At 39.8% G+C, this 17667-nt stretch overlaps 1 protein-coding gene across 6 annotated transcripts in view; it reads left to right on the top strand.

Moving 5' to 3' along the window:
• The window catches only part of LOC139751395 (BLOC-2 complex member HPS3), a 186387-nt gene that overhangs the window by 150511 nt on the left and 18209 nt on the right, over nt 1-17667 (top strand). For all 6 annotated transcript variants that reach the window (XM_071666777.1, XM_071666775.1, XM_071666776.1 and 3 more), the window contains 2 exons: nt 6844-7074; nt 17065-17241. In XM_071666777.1, coding sequence (XP_071522878.1) covers nt 6844-7074; nt 17065-17241 — 408 coding nt within the window. The remainder of the gene's footprint in view (nt 1-6843; nt 7075-17064; nt 17242-17667) is intronic.

The following is a 17667-nucleotide window of genomic DNA, read 5'->3' as shown; positions in this document are numbered from 1 at the left end:
TAGAAAGGGTAGTGAATGGTGGGATGAAGAAATAAGGTTGTTAGTGAGAGAGAAAAGAGAGGCGTTTGGACAATACTTGCAGGGAAGTAGTGCAAATGACTGGGAGATGTACAAAAGAAAGAGGCAGGTGGTCAAGAGAAAGGTGCAGAAGTTGAAAAAAAAGGGCAAACGAGAGTTTGGGTGAGAGTATCATTAAATTTTAAGGAGAATTAAAAGATGTTTTGGAAGGAGGTAACACTAGATTTTTCTATGATAGATTTTTCTATGATGAGAACACAGTGCACTAGCACTGCCTTTTGGCAAAATGGTTGGAGCACTAGGTAGAAGTAGTATGTAGGAACATTTAAGGAGGAACATAAGGTAGAAACATTAGTTAGAAGTATTAGGTAGGAGCATTAGGTTGAAGTAGTAAGTTGAAACATTAGGTAAACACATTAAGTAGAGCTAGTGAGTAGTAGGTAGGAGCCTTTGCAAACACTGCACAATAGTTGTCCTCAGCCAGTGGCCTGTTTAGGGTAGAGCACGTAAGGTTAAGAAGTGGCACTGAAGTTCAGTAGTTATGGAAATTTTTTTTGCAGTGGCCATCCCCTTGAGGGAGTCCCAGTATAGAACAGGCATCAGAGATATAGATAGATAGTCTCTCTTTTTTAACGAGGTATTCCCAATCACCAGTGCTTTTTTTGCACACAGCTCCAGAAGCAGTTCACCATTTCCATTTGTGACACTGAATACTCCATTCCCCCCAATTATATCCTCATCTGCCACATTACTTGTATACCTTGGCATTTAAATCACCCTTTACTAATATCTGGTCCCTTACATCAAAACTGCTGATGCACTCACTCAGCTGCTCCCAAAATACCAGTCTAATGATGTTTCTTCTCATAGTCATGTGCTTACCGACTCATCAATCGCCCCATTTCTTTACATCCACTTTCATCTTTACCTACATCGGTCTAGAAGTTACTCCTTCCATAGGTCTTGTTCTCTCAGCATCCCCTGACTTTACTTTTGAGACATTTCTAAACATTCTTCCCCTTTACCCTTTAGCTTTGTTTCACCCAGAGCCTGAACATCTAAGTTTTTTCCTCAAACATACTATCTGCCTCTCCTCTTGCCATCTTTTTTACATCCACACACATTTAGACTGAGCCTTCAATGAGGCTGAGCACTCCCTGCTCCTCTTATTTTTTTTCTTCTTCTTCTTTCCTCTTTTGTATTGTCACATTTCGTAATTTCTTTTTCACTTTAATACGGAGGTTTCCAGCTACTGTGTATCTTTCAGTTCTTCTTAAACCTATTTCTTATCTTACAAAAGTGCTTTGATTTGCTTCAGCAGCTTTACAAATCATCAGCTGGTTTATCCATCTTATTCAACTTTTTCTTGCTGTGACTGACATGGTATGGGCAAAACATGCCTCTGTCAAGGCCATCTCATGTGAAAAGGAAATGGGATAAGAATAAGAATGAAAAACATTAATCAGAGCTCCTCAGGTGTTTGTAGACATTACTTAAAGTAGTTATGGCTGGTTTCACGCAAAAACATCTGGAAGCAGCAGATGAACTGAAGTATTTTTCTTGTTGAACAAATGATATTGACCATTTCCAATACTGTCTGTGTCATTTTTCATGAAAAAATGGTGGCTGGAAAATCTTTAAAAAGAATGATAGTGAATAGGAGTAAAAACTGGGAACTTTAAATCACTTTTCAGAAGTTTGTCAAAGCTTATATATTCAATCACCATTGTATGCCTTATCTATCTCTTGCACTTATGAAAAAAATTTCATGAGGTACTTAAGTATATTTCTGTGCTGTGGCTAGTTCAATTTTGATGTCTGCACCATGAGTTGTATATACTTTTATCAAATGAGACCTGTTGAACAAATATTGTAAGCTGTCATTTATTCTGATTGTAGACTTCTCCCATGCTGTGTTAAAAGGCATCAAGTCCCTCAACTCATATAATAGTGTATTCAGATCTGCATTTATATAAACTCTTAAGATAGTTCTATTATGTATGTTGCAGAGATGAAATCTCACGTAGTAGTTGAGTTCATATTACCATGTATTGATTCAGAATTGCCACCATTTATGCAGTATTTTCTATAATGTTTTTCATCTGAGTATTCCATGCCATGACAAAGCTCACTTTCTTTGTTGCATTATCTTCTATAAATATGCCAGAATTACTCTGTATTGACAACTGAAGCATAATAACACCATGATATCAAAGTTGCTCTCTTGGTATTATGTGATCCATTGCAGGAGGAAAACTGATGAAAAAAACTGATTAGTTTCATGATGATACAGTATTGTACTGGTTTCTTATTTTAGAATGTGAGCATTAAAATACATATAAGACACAGAGTTCTTCTTCAGTTTTCTGTAAAGTTAGATTTTCCCTTCAGTTTGGTTTGAAAATGGTTTTTTCCTTATATTTTCATTTTATTTATGGATGGTTTGCTTTCTATTATTTCACAAAATTATTAGTACCTGCTTCTCATGCAACATTGCTCTTCATTACACTCCTGGATTTGAAGGTCTTGCCACTAATCTGTTCTTACTTAGCTATCCACAAAGAAAATGATAACTCATTTGATGCCAGTGCACTTATAATTTTGCAGAGTATAACAATGCATTTTCTAATTTTTTTGTCATAAAACTGACAGTAGGTGAAGATGAAGTTGTTAGAGTTACCAGTTAAGTTACAAAAGAAAAGACCAAGAAACCATTGATATAAGCCAGTTTTATAGGATGTAAAATGAAATTAGTTTTTTTTTTTTTTTTTTTTTTTTTTTTTTTTTTTTTTTTTATAGTTTGTCGCTGTCTCCTGCGTCTGCGAGGTAGCGCAAGGAAACAGACGAAAGAAATGGCCCAACCCCCCCCCCCCCATACACATGTACATACACACGTCCACACACGCAAATATACATACCTACACAGCTTTCCATGGTTTACCCCAGACGCTTCACATGCCTTGCTTCAATCCACTGACAGCACGTCAACCCCTGTATACCACATGACTCCAATTCACTCTATTTCTTGCCCTCCTTTCACCCTCCTGCATGTTCAGGCCCCGATCACACAAAATCTTTTTCACTCCATCTTTCCACCTCCAATTTGGTCTCCCTCTTCTCCTCGTTCCCTCCACCTCCGACACATATATCCTCTTGGTCAATCTCTCCTCACTCATTCTCTCCATGTGCCCAAACCATTTCAATACACCCTCTTCTGCTCTCTCAATCACGCTCTTTTTATTTCCACACATCTCTCTTACCCTTACGTTACTTACTCGATCAAACCACCTCACACCACACATTGTCCTCAAACATCTCATTTCCAGCACATCCATCCTCCTGCGCACATCTCTATCCATAGCCCACGCCTCGCAACCATACAACATTGTTGGAACCACTATTCCCTCAAACATACCCATTTTTGCTTTCCGAGATAATGTTCTCGACTTCCACACATTTTTCAAGGCTCCCAAAATTTTCGCCCCCTCCCCCACCCTATGATCCACTTCCGCTTCCATGGTTCCATCCGCTGACAGATCCACTCCCAGATATCTAAAACACTTCACTTCCTCCAGTTTTTCTCCATTCAAACTCACCTCCCAATTGACTTGACCCTCACCCCTACTGTACCTAATAACCTTGCTCTTATTCACATTTACTCTCAACTTTCTTCTTCCACACACTTTACCAAACTCAGTCACCAGCTTCTGCAGTTTCTCACATGAATCAGCCACCAGCGCTGTATCATCAGCGAACAACAACTGACTCACTTCCCAAGCTCTCTCATCCCCAACAGACTTCATACTTGCCCCTCTTTCCAGGACTCTTGCATTTACCTCCCTTACAACCCCATCCATAAACAAATTAAACAACCATGGAGACATCACACACCCCTGCCGCAAACCTACATTCACTGAGAACCAATCACTTTCCTCTCTTCCTACACGTACACATGCCTTACATCCTCGATAAAAACTTTTCACTGCTTCTAACAACTTGCCTCCCACACCATATATTCTTAATACCTTCCACAGAGCATCTCTATCAACTCTATCATATGCCTTCTCCAGATCCATAAATGCTACATACAAATCCATTTGCTTTTCTAAGTATTTCTCACATACATTCTTCAAAGCAAACACCTGATCCACACATCCTCTACCACTTCTGAAACCGCACTGCTCTTCCCCAATCTGATGCTCTGTACATGCCTTCACCCTCTCAATCAATACCCTCCCATATAATTTACCAGGAATACTCAACAAACTTATACCTCTGTAATTTGAGCACTCACTCTTATCCCCTTTGCCTTTGTACAATGGCACTATGCACGCATTCCGCCAATCCTCAGGCACCTCACCATGAGTCATACATACATTAAATAACCTTACCAACCAGTCAACAATACAGTCACCCCCTTTCTTAATAAATTCCACTGCAATACCATCCAAACCTGCTGCCTTGCCGGCTTTCATCTTCCGCAAAGCTTTTACTACCTCTTCTCTGTTTACCAAATCATTTTCCCTAACCCTCTCACTTTGCACACCACCTCGACCAAAACACCCTATATCTGCCACTCTGTCATCAGACACATTCAACAAACCTTCAAAATACTCATTCCATCTCCTTCTCACATCACCGCTACTTGTTATCACCTCCCCATTTACGCCCTTCACTGAAGTTCCCATTTGCTCCCTTGTCTTACGCACCCTATTTACCTCCTTCCAGAACATCTTTTTATTCTCCCTAAAATTTACTGATAGTCTCTCACCCCAACTCTCATTTGCCCTTTTTTTCACCTCTTGCACCTTTCTCTTGACCTCCTGTCTCTCTCTTTTATACTTCTCCCACTCAATTGCATTTTTTCCCTGCAAAAATCGTCCAAATGCCTCTCTCTTCTCTTTCACTAATACTCTTACTTCTTCATCCCACCACTCACTACCCTTTCTAAACAGCCCACCTCCCACTCTTCTCATGCCACAAGCATCTTTTGCGCAATCCATCACTGATTCCCTAAATACATCCCATTCCTCCCCCACTCCCCTTACTTCCATTGTTCTCACCTTTTTCCATTCTGTACACAGTCTCTCCTGGTACTTCCCCACACAGGTCTCCTTCCCAAGCTCACTTACTCTCACCACCTTCTTCACCCCAACATTCACTCCTCTTTTCTGAAAACCCATACTAATCTTCACCTTAGCCTCCACAAGATAATGATCAGACATCCCTCCAGTTGCACCTCTCAGCACATTAACATCCAAAAGTCTCTCTTTCGCACGCCTGTCAATTAACACGTAATCCAATAACGCTCTCTGGCCATCTCTCCTACTTACATAAGTATACTTATGTATATCTCGCTTTTTAAACCAGGTATTCCCAATCATCAGTCCTTTTTCAGCACATAAATCTACAAGCTCTTCACCATTTACAACACTGAACACCCCATGCATACCAATTATTCCCTCAACTGCCACATTACTCACCTTTGCATTCAAATCACCCATCACTATAACCCGGTCTCGTGCATCAAAACCGCTAACACACTCATTTAGCTGCTCCCAAAACACTTGCCTCTCATGATCTTTCTTCTCATGCCCAGGTGCATATGCACCAATAATCACCCACCTCTCTCCATCAACTTTCAATTTTACCCATATTAATCGAGAATTTACTTTCTTACATTCTATCACATACTCCCACAACTCCTGTTTCAGGAGTATTGCTACTCCTTCCCTTGCTCTTGTCCTCTCACTAACCCCTGACTTCACTCCCCAGACATTTCCAAACCACTCTTCCCCTTTACCCTTGAGCTTCGTTTCACTCAGAGCCAAAACATCCAGGTTCCTTTCCTCAAACATACTACCTATCTCTCCTTTTTTCACATCTTGGTTACATCCACACACATTTAGGCACCCCACTCTGAGCCTTCGAGGAGGATGATCACTCCCCGCGTGACTCCTTCTTCTGTTTCCCATTTTAGAAAGTTAATACAAGGAGGGGAGGATTTCCGGCCCCCCGCTCCCGTCCCCTCTAGTCGCTTTCTACGACTAGTTACGAATGATTAATACTGTTTGATTAATGTAAGTTTAGGAAAATCATGTGAATAATAAGGGTATGGATCTTAAAATGAGAATCACTGGCATTCATGATTAAATTTAAAATGTTCATTGTTGGCTCATCCCTCTGCTTCCCTAGCCATCCCTTTTATTCTTTAACAGCTAAACTTTAACAGGCTTAAAGCCATTTGCAGCTTGAGTTGCTGTGTAGTCACCCCCAATTTGTAGCTTATACTTTTGGTAATATTATATTTATTAGTGTCTCTTTGAAAACAATGCTCCTTCATTTCATCTCTTTTGTTTGTGAATCATATTATTTTTATTCCTCCATCTTTGAGGATTTAGGTAGGGAACAGAAAAGTACATAGAAATACATGAATATTCCAGTACATTACATTAGAGCCAGCAACATTAGTTACTGTTTTGATGACTGTTGTTCTTCTCAGTTTTATATTGACATTTGAATCTATTCGAATCTATGGTTTGTTATTCTAATACAGTATTACTTAATAACTGGTTTTTTTTTTACAAGAGTTTAGAGCACTTTCACTCTTTCATAAAGATAGTAGTCTTTATGGTGATTGTTTTCTTGTATTTCTTCCATAAATTTTCTCTTATATTATCTGTGCTGTAAAACTGTATCTCCACCTGATGAATGTGCAAATGCTTTAGAATTATCACTGTACTAAGTGGATTGTTATGATTTTTATAACTACAGTACTTGCTTCCCAGAACACAATAATGATTTTTGTGCCAATGTCCTTGACAGTCCAAAGAAGACCCAAACTGGAGTGACCAGCGAGCAGCCCTAAAGGAACTCTATGCTCCACGTCCTCTGTTCCTTAGTCTCCTGCCTCCTTTTAGTCAGGAGCAAGCACTGACAGAGGAAGTGACCGAAGATGCAGAAGATGAGGAATTATCAGAGGAAAAGTCACCAACTGAGGCAGAGGATGATGGTAAAAATTTGTCCTCCTCATTGCTGCACCTTGTGCTGCTTCAGGTTAGTTTTTTTGCATTTATATATATATATATATTCTTTCTTTCTTTCATACTATTCGCCATTTCCCGCATTAGCGAGGTAGCGTTGAGAACAGAGGACTAGGCCCTTGAGGGAATATCCTCACCTGGGCCCCTTCTCTGTTCCCTCTTTTGGAAAAAAAAAAAAAAAAAAAAAAAAAAAAAAAAAAGTGAGAGGGGAGGATTTCCAGCCCCCCGCTCCCTCCCCTTTTAGTCGCCTTCTACGACACGCAGGGAATACGTGGGAAGTATTCTTTCTCCCCTATCCCCAGGGATAATATATATATATATATATATATATATATATATATATATATATATATATATATATATGAATATATGTTGGAAAGGATCACAATTCTGCATGTGATCAAGTATATTCCTATGAGTTCACGGGGAAAATGAAACACAATAAGTTCCCAAGTGCACTTTCGTGTAATAATCACATCATCAGGGGAGACACAAGGGAGAAATATAATAGTCAGTTGATATACAACGAAGAGACGTAGCTAGGACGTTATTTGGTAAACGTGATTGTCCAAGACAGACAACGAGCGTATCATAAACTTATCATTTTACAAATTTTATCAACAATAAAGTTATCGAATTTGTATAGACCATCACTAATATTAAAATTATAATTCTTTGTGTATTTAATGATAGAAGATTCAATGATATTTCTCATGGTAATAGAGTTAGAGTTAATAACTGGAGTAATGCCATCTCAGTTATGAACTCTAACTCTATTACCGTGAGAAATATCATTTAATCTTCTATTATTGAATACACAAAGAATTATAATCTTAATATTAGTGATGGTCTATACAAATTAGATGAATTTATTGCTGATAGAATTTTTAGAACGATAAGTTTATGATACGCTCGTTGTCTGTCTTGGACAATCGTACGTTTACCAAATGGTGTCCTAGCTACATCTCTTCGTTGTATATCAACTGACTGTTATATTTCTCTCCTGTGTCTCCCTTGATGTGATTTTTACATGAAAGTGCACTTGGGAACTTACTGTGTTTCACTTTCCCCATGGACTCATAGGAATATGAATATATACATTAATATATATTTTTTCATTTTTTTTGAAAGGCGTGCAGGGAATAGAGTGAATTGGAATGATGTGGTATACTGGGGTCGATGTGCTGTCAATGGATTGAACCAGGGCATGTGAAGCGTCTGGGGTAAACCATGGAAAGTTCTGTGGGGCCTGGATGTGGAAAGGGAGCTGTGGTTTCGGTGCATTATACATGACAGCTAGAGACTGAGTGTGAACGAATGTGGCCTTTGTTGTCTTTTCCTACCGCTACCTCATGCACATGCGGGGGGGGTGTCTTTTCATGTGTGGTGGGGTGGCGATGGGAATGAATATGGGTAGACTATGAATTATGTACATGTGTATATATGTATATGTCTGTGTGTGTATATATATGTATACATTGAGATGTATAGGTATGTATATGTGCGTGTGTGGACGTGTATGTATATACATGTGTATGTGGGTGGGTTGGGCCATTCTTTCGTCTGTTTCCTTGCGCTGCCTCGCTGACACGGGAGACAGCGACAGAGCAAATATATATAATATTTATTTATTTATTTTGCTTTGTTGCTGTCTCCCGCATTAGCGAGGTAGCACAAGGAAACAGACGAAAGAATGGCCTAACCCACCCACATACACATGTATATACATACACGTCCACACACGCAAAAATAACATATATTTATCCCTGGGGATAGGGGAGGAAGAATACTTCCCTCGCATTCCTCACATCATAGAAGGCAACTAAAGGGGACAGGAGCGGGGGGGCTAGAAACCCTCCCCTCCTTGTATTTTAACTTTCTAAAAGGGGAAACAGAAGGAGTCATGCAGGGAGTGCTCATCCTCCTCTAAGGCTCAGATTAGGATGTTTAAATGTGTGTTGATGTAACCAAGATGAGAAAAAAGGAGAGATAGGTATTATGTTTGAGGAAAGGAACCTGGATGTTTTAGCTCTGAGTGAAATGAAGCTCAAGGGTAAAGGGGAAGAGTGGTTTGGGAACGTTCTGGGAGTAAAGTCAGGGGTTGGTGAGAGGACAAGAGCAAGGGAGGGAGTAGCACTACTCCTGAAACAGGAGTGGTGAGAGTATGTGATAGAGTGTAAGATTGTAAACTCTAGATTGATATGGGTAGAACTGAAAGTGGATGGAGAGAGATAGGTGATTATTGGCGCATATGCACCTGGGCATGAGAAGAAAGATCATGAGAGGCAAGTGTTTTGGGAGCAGCTGAGTGAGTGTGTTAGTAGTTTTGATGTACAAGACCGGGTTATAGTGATGGATGATTTGAATGCAAAGGTGAGTAATGTGGCAGTTGAGGGAATAATTGGTGTACATGGGGTGTTCAGTATTGTAAAGGGAAATGGTGAAGAGCTTGTAGATTTGTGTGCTGAAAAAGGACTGGTGATTGGGAATACCTGGTTTAAAAAGAGAATTTAAAAAGAGTTTGGTAAAGTGTGTGGAAGAAGAAAGCTGAGAGTAAATGTGAATAAGATCAAGGTTATTAGGTACAGTAGGGTTGAGGGACAAGTCAGTTGGGAGGTAAGTTTGAATGGAGAAAAACTGGAGAAGTGAAGTTTTTTAGATATCTGGGAGTGGATTTGGCAGCGGATGGAACCATGGAGGCGGAAGTGAATCATAGGGTGGGGCGAAATTTCTGGGAGCATTGAAAAATGTGTGAAAGTCGAGAACATTATCTCAGAAAGCAAAAATGGGTATGTTTGAAGGAATAGTGGTTCCAGCATTATTATATGGTTGCGAGGTGTTGGCTATAGATCAAGTTGTGCGGAGGAGGGTGGATGTGCTGGAAATGAGATGTTGAGGACAATATGTGGTGTGAGGTGGTTTGATCGAGTAAGTAATGAAAGGGTAAGAGAGATGTGTGGTAATAAAATGAGTGCGGTTGAGAGAGCAGAAGAGGGTGTTTTGAAGTGGTTTGGTCACTTGGGGAGAATGAGTGAGGAAAGATTGACAAAGAGGATATATGTGTCAGAGGTGGAGGGAACGAGGAGAAGTGGGAGACCAAATTGGAGGTGGAAAGATGGAATGAAAAAGATTTTGAGTGATCGGGGCCTGAACATGCAGGAGAGTGAAAGGCATACAAGGAATAGAGTGAATTGGAACGGTGTGGTATACCGAGGTGGACGTGCTATCAGTGGATTGAACCAGGGCATGTGAAGCGTCTGGGGTAAACCATAAAAAGTTTTGTGGGGCCTGGATGTGGAAAGGGAGCTGTGGTTTCAGTGCATTATACATGACAGCTAGAGATTGAGTGTAAACAAATGTGGCCTTTTGAGTGTGAATGAATGTGGCCTTTTTTTGTCTTTTCCTAGCACTACCTCGCACACAAGTGGGGGGAGGGGGTTATCATTTCATGTATGGCAGGGTGGCGACAGGAATGAATAAGGGCAGACAGTATTAATTATGTACATGTGTATATGTGTATATGTCTGTGTGTGTATATGTATGTATACGTTCAGTTGTGTAGGTATGTATATGTGCGTGTGTGGTCGTGTATGTATATACATGTGTATGTGGATGGGTTGGGCCATTCTTTCGTCTGTTTCCTTGCGCTACCTCACTAACGCGGGAGACAGCAACAAAGTATGATAAAAAAAAATGAAATGAATTGATATATATGAGAGAGAGACTGAATGAAAAAAGCTGAGTAGATGATTATCAAAACAAAAAAGAAATAGTACTAATGAGTATCTATGATGGTGAATTTACCTAGAACCAGACTAATCCCTTGTTCTCATTGCATGTGACACTTGTTTCCACTTGTTTCCAAATACATTTATTTGTCTTACATACACATTACATGGTTGTCAATCTCATGTTTATCTAGAACTACTTTTATACCTTTGTATAGTCTTCTCTTAAAGGCTTCAGGACTCACACCATGATTATTATTTATTTCATTGTGCAGAACTTTACAGAGTTTATTCAGCATAAAAACATATGTTGAATGCAAACCTGAATATTGCACTGCTGTATTAGTACCGTCAAGACAAGGAGAAATTGAATGGCAAAAAAGAATTCGAAACCATTTCACAAGTAGTTTTGAAGGAATGTAGGTTTTGAATGGAAATGGGAGGTTGAAAGAGTTCAATTACTACAGCTTAGAAAGAAAGAAGGAAAAGACAGGGCTAATATGTAACACTTACCAAATGTTCTGCTCATTTTTCACTGCTGCCAAACAGTACTGTGTATTTGTCAATCTTGGGTTCATAAGGAACCATTTTTAGTCATTGTCCTACCCTTCTTTAAACTTTTTTGTACACACTTCTTAATGTTTTTATATTCTCTCTTTTGGTAAGCTTTAAAGAGTGTCTCGATTTTCTTGTATGCTTTTTTTTACATCCTTTTATTATAATGCAAAGAGTTCTTGTGCATTTGATTGATTTGTTTTTCCATATTTTTAGGTTTTAAGTACGTTTTTATTGTTCAGTTTTATATTAAGGAACTATATATTTTTTGCTTTTTTTAATATAGTTCAGTTTCTTTACAGCAATTCATGATAGTTTGTATGCTGCCTACCCTCAATTTTCCTGTAAAGTTTTAATAAGTCTCCAGAGCATTTTCATTGCTGATTGCTTTGTCAGTGCCCATACATTACAAACATATTAAATTTTACTCTTTTATGAACATTAAGGCCTGTCTACACGAGCGGGCCTGATCGGCGGGCTTGCCCGTTAACGGGCATATTTGACGGGCAAACGATCAAATTGCCCGAAAGCCCGCCGAGTGAAATCACTGAGCTGGTGCCCGGTAGCTGGAGTTTCTACCCTGCCAGACGCAAGATAATATCGTGAACCCACAGCGGGCCTTCATCCCACATCCCACGGCATAGTAGCACAGTGAACATTTAACGATGGCAGCCCAGGATAACTCTAGTGAGCCACCAACAATTTTTTGGTCTAAAGCACTTACTAGTACTTTGATTGACCTTTATCGTAAGAATCCATATTCATGGAATGTGAAGCTGAAATGCTATAAGAACAGAGACAAACGCATAACAGCAGTGAAGGCTATTTCTGTGGAGATGAGAGAGCATTATGCGGGACAAGCTTTGCTTTGATATGCGTGTACTGTACTGCAACTCCGATTAAGTAGACCCACTTGCTAAAAGTCGCAGAGTTGCTTCCAGACGAGCTTCTGCTGTAATGCTGTTTCTCATAACTGTGTCTTTCTTCACTATGTATGGCTCCACCTTTGATAACAAGATGTAAAAAGTGCTTACACTCATCCTCAGGTAATTTCTGAAGTTGTGTTCCTCACTACTTTGTAGTTCATGAAGTATTGTTGCAGTGCTTCCAAACATTCTTCTTTTCTTTAACCAATCTTTACACCATATCCTTTTCTTCTTTTTCTTCTTGAGACACAAAGCTATTATCATAGAGCACAAAATCTTTTTCTTGACAATGCTGGGCACCATGGTTCTCGTACCGCACTCCACCCGCTACTGGCAACATCGTCGGGCAGGCCCGGCTGTTCATCACTTCGGTCGTGTGGACAACATTCACGGGCAGGCCCGCCAGAATTTGTCCGTTAACGGGCAAACCCGCCGATCAGGCCCGCTTGTGTAGACAGGCCTTTATATAAACATTGAACATTTTCTTCATCCAGTTTCTTTCTAACATTTAGTCTGATTTACTAAAAGTTCTCATGATTATGCCGCTCAGCACTTCCAAGCATTATTTATTCAGTGTGATCAAATACCAGCTTTTCATTGCTAATTTTTATTATGGTTTTGTTCCCTTCACTGTTGGTGTCTTTCCTGTTGCTCTCTTGTAAAGTGATTCCATTGTTCATTGTTTTCTGTATTTACCTTAATTTTATTTGATTTTTAGATTTGATTTATAGGTTTATTAAATATCTCATTTATTTGTATTTTGTATAAACCTTTTTTTGATTTTCTCTTTGGCTTCTGATTTTTCATTGTACTCTGATACAATCTGCAATTGCTGTACTGTACACCTATACCCCAAAACTCAAAAGGTTTTGGTCCTAAAAACAATTTGTAATTTGAAAATTTGTAAGTCAAAGCAGATTTAACTGATGACTTTCATCTTTGAATGCATTAATACACATGCAGGTGAGAAAAGATTTTCCCCAAAACTTAATGAAATAAAACTAAAGATATTTTTAACCCTTTAACTCCTGTCGATGGATATGAATGCAAGGCAAGCAACTCCTCTAGACATAAATTTATAAACTGAGTTTTACACCTCTATTTCAAGGCCACCTGCAATTTGGGGTGTTTCCTGGGATGCCTGTTTGCAGTAAGTTTTCCCAATAGTCAGTCCTCCAACCATAGCAATGACAGCACATTTTTGTGTTTTTCAAGCAGAAAAATGAGCAGCTTTTGGAGGACCAAGCAGATGTTCTTAAAGTACTTGTGAGGAGGACCTGTCTTTGGTTTGTATGAAAAGTGATTTTATGGACACTAACTCCTCCAGCAATGAAAGTTAACCAAGATGAGGCAGGAGGAGTTTCTTGCACAGATGGAATCACTGTTGCCAGTGCCCACATAACCATGACAGTAGTGCTTCTGATTAGTGCAGGAGGTTATTTTTCTGGTCATTTATAATTCAGCTGTTATAGAAAATTACATTGGCATGCAACAAAAATATTGTTTCAAGATACAGTACAGATTTATACCATGCTGGTTTTACAGAATATGACATCCATTTTTTCTTATCACCTACAGTTCTCTGAGAAATACATATCACATATTTTGTATAGGTCGTGTACAACTCTGGACACTCATAAAATGTAGACAGAGTCCAAGACTTTTTGTTATGTGCACACATCATGAGGTATCCCTGATGTAGGGATGAAAGAATTATACCTCCATATTCCCGTATGTTATAGAAGGCAACTAAAGGAAGAGAGTATAGGGAGCTGAAACCCTCCCCTTCTTGTATTTCAGTTTCCCAGAGAGAAAACACTGGCTGAGATATATTTTTATATATATTTTGTATCTGTTTCCTTGCGCTACCTCGCCAACGTGGGAGACAGCGACAAAGCAAAATAAATAAATAATAAATATTTTGTATCTTATATCTTAGGGATAGGGGAGAAAGAATGCTTCCCACGTATTCCCGCATATCATAGAAGGTGACTAAAGGGGGTGGGAGCAGGGGGCTGGAAATGGTGAAGAGCTTGTGGATTTGTGTGCAAAAAAAGACATGATTGGGAATACCTGGTTTAAAAAGAGAGATATACATTAGTGTACATATGTGAGTAGGAGAGATGGTCAAAGGACATTATTAGATTATGTGTTAATTGATAGGCATGTTAAAGAGAGACTTTTGGATGTCATTGTGCTGAGAGGGGCAGCTGGAGGGATGTCTGATCACCGTATTTTGTATGTAAAAGTCAAGATTTCTAGTTTTCAAAAAAGAAGAGAGAATATTGGGAGAAGAGAGTGGTGAGAGTAAGTGAGCTTAGAAAGGACACATGTGTGAGGAATTACCAGGAGAGATGGAGCGTAGAATGGCAAAAGGTGAGAGCAAAGGATGAGTGGAGGGGGTGAGGAATGGGATGTATTTAGGGAAGCAGTGATGGCATGTGCAAAAGATGCATGTGGCAGGAGAAAGTTGGGAGGTGGGCAGATTAGAAAGGGTAATGAGAGGTGGAATGAAGAAGTAAGATTGTTAGTGAAAGAAAAAAAGAGAGGTGTTTGGCCGATACTCACAAGGAAGGAGTGCAAATGACTGGGAGATGTATAAGAGAAAGTGGCAGGAGATGAAGAGGAAGGTGCAAGGGTTAAAAAAGAGGTTAAATGAGAGTTGGGGTGAGAGTGTATCATTAAACTTTCAGGAGAATAAAAAGATGTTTTGTAAGGAGGTAAATAACGTGCATAAGATAAGAAAACAAATGGGAACATCAGTGAAGGGGGCAAAGGGGAAAGTAACAATAGGTAGTGATGAAGTGAAAAGGAGATGGAGTGAGTATTTTGAAGATTTGTTGAATGTGTTTGATGATAGAGTGGCAGATGTGACTCACTTCCACTTCCATGGTTCCATTCACTGCTAAGTCCACTCCCAAATATCTAAAACACTTCTTCCTCCAGTTTTTCTCCATTCAAACTTACATCCCAGTTAACTTGTCCTTCAACCCTACTGAACCTAATAACCTTGCCCATATTCACATTTACTCTCAACTTTCTTCTTTCACACACTTCTCCAAACTCAGTCACCTACTTCTGCAGTTTTTCACTCAAATCAGCCACTAGAGCTGTATCATCAGCAAACAACAACTGATTCTCTTCCCAGGTCCTCTCATCCCCAACAGATTGCATACTCGCCCCTCTCTCCAACTCTTGCATTTACCTCCCTAACCACCCTGTCCATAAACAAATTAAACAACCATGGGGACATCACACACCCCTGCCACAGACTGACATTCACTGGGAACCAATCCTTCTCCCTTCCTAATTGCACACATGCCTTACATCCTCAGTAAAAACTTTTCACTGCTTCTAGCAACTTGCTTCCTATACCATCTACTCATAAGACCTTCCACAAAGCATCTCTATCAACCTTCTCATATGCCTTTTCCTGATCCATAAATGCTACATACAAATCCATCTGTTTTTCTAAGTATTTCCCACACACATTCTTCAGAGCAAACACCTGATCCACACATCCTCTACCACTTCTGAAACCACACTGCTCCTTCCCAATCTGACGCTCTGCACATGCCTTCACCCTCTCAATCAGTACCCTCCCATGTAATTTCCCTGGAAACTTATGTGTCTGTAGTTTGACAGTCACCTTTATCCTCTTTGCCTTTGTACAATGGCATTATGCATGCATTCCGCCAGCAAGAATTGAAAAGAGGGCAAATGATAGTTGGGGTGAGAGAATATCATTAAACTTTAGGAAGAATAAAAAGAGAGGCATTTGGCCGATACTTACAAGGAAGGAGTGCAAATGACTGGGAGATGTATAAAAGAAAGTGGCATGAGGTGAAGAGGAAGGTGCAAGGGTTAAAAAAGAGGTTGAATGAGAGTTGGGGTGAGAAGAGGTAAATAACATCCATAAGACGAGAGAACAAATGGGAACAATGGTGAAGAGGCAAGTGATAACAGGTAGTATTGAAGTGAAGAGATGGAGTGAGTATTTTAAAGGTTTGTTGAATGTGTTGGATGATAGAGTGGCAGATGTAGGGTGTTTTGATCTGGGTGGTGTGTGAAGTAAAAGAGTCAGGGAGAGGGGTTTGGTGAAGAGATAAAAGGTGGTGAAATCCTTGTAGAAGTTGAAATTCTGCAAGGCAGTGGCTTTGGGTGGTATTGCAGTTGAATTTATTAAGCAAGGGGATGACTGTGTTGTTGATTGGTTGGGAAGGATATTCAGTTATGTATGGATCATGATGAAGTGCCCGATATTGGTAGAATGCATATTTAGTGCCTTTGTACAAAGGCAGAGGGGATAAAGGTGAGTGTTCAAACTACAGAGGCATAAGTTTGTTGGGTCTTCCTGGGAAATTGTATGGGAGGGTATTGATTGAGAGGGTGAAAGCATGTACAGAGCATCAGATTGGGGAGGAGCAGTGTGGTTTCAGAAGTGGTAGAGGATGTGTGGATCAGGTGTTTACTTTGAAGAATGTGAGAAATACTTAGAGAAACAGATTGATTTTTATGAAGCATTTATGGATCTGGAGAGGGTATATGACAGGGTGGATAGAGATGCTTTGTGGAAGGTTGCAAGAGTATACAGTGTGGGAGGTAAGCTGCTAGAAGCAATGAAAAGTTTTTATCAAGGGTGTAAGGCTTATTTATAAGAGTACCAGAGAGAATTGGCTGTTGATGCTCTTTCCCAGCCTTGGGGTTCCCAGTTCTGCAAAAGTGACACTTCATGTAAATGAGAACATAGTTGATTTTGTTAGATTGATTTGATTAACTTTATTTATTTTCTAGTCTCTCTTGAGCTCCGACCTGCCATCAGTAGAAGACCGTGCCAATGTTCTCAAGTTTGTGACTTCCAACCCCTCTGCTATGGGTGCTCAGTCTCTTCGAGTTCTATGCCTGGAGCCCTCACAGCAGTTGGAATACATCTTACAGGAATTTCCTCATTCTCTGCTTCAATTTGGAAAGGTAAGAAACTCATATAAAAGAGACATACATTTGTACATTTGGGAGAAGTTACTTGCAATGTTGAACCCTTTTGATGTTATTATATCCTGTTACTTGCATTTTTGTGCTAGTGGCATCAGTCTCTGGTGACAGCAGGGTGCTGTTGGCATCTATCTACACACTTGATTTCTCACCACTTTTTGAATTTCAGTGCTCATTTTAGGCTGCATTGGCTGGCCATAGACCTTACCTTTTATTCATGTCCCACAAATCCCTTTCATGAGCTCCTACCACATCTTCTAGGTAGGTCCAAAGGGCAAAAAACGAGGTGATATTGTGTTTGTTTTGATGTAGGGAGAGAGCAGGTCAGTTGAGCAGTAAGTGTTCAGTGTTTGCATTGTGGTCATTGCATCGTAGGTGGAACATTAGGCAGGAGCATTAGGTAGG

The sequence above is a fragment of the Panulirus ornatus genome, chromosome 11 (assembly GCF_036320965.1).
Source record: "Panulirus ornatus isolate Po-2019 chromosome 11, ASM3632096v1, whole genome shotgun sequence".
Lineage (NCBI taxonomy): Eukaryota > Metazoa > Arthropoda > Malacostraca > Decapoda > Palinuridae > Panulirus > Panulirus ornatus.
This window is presented reverse-complemented; position numbering and strand designations above follow the sequence as displayed.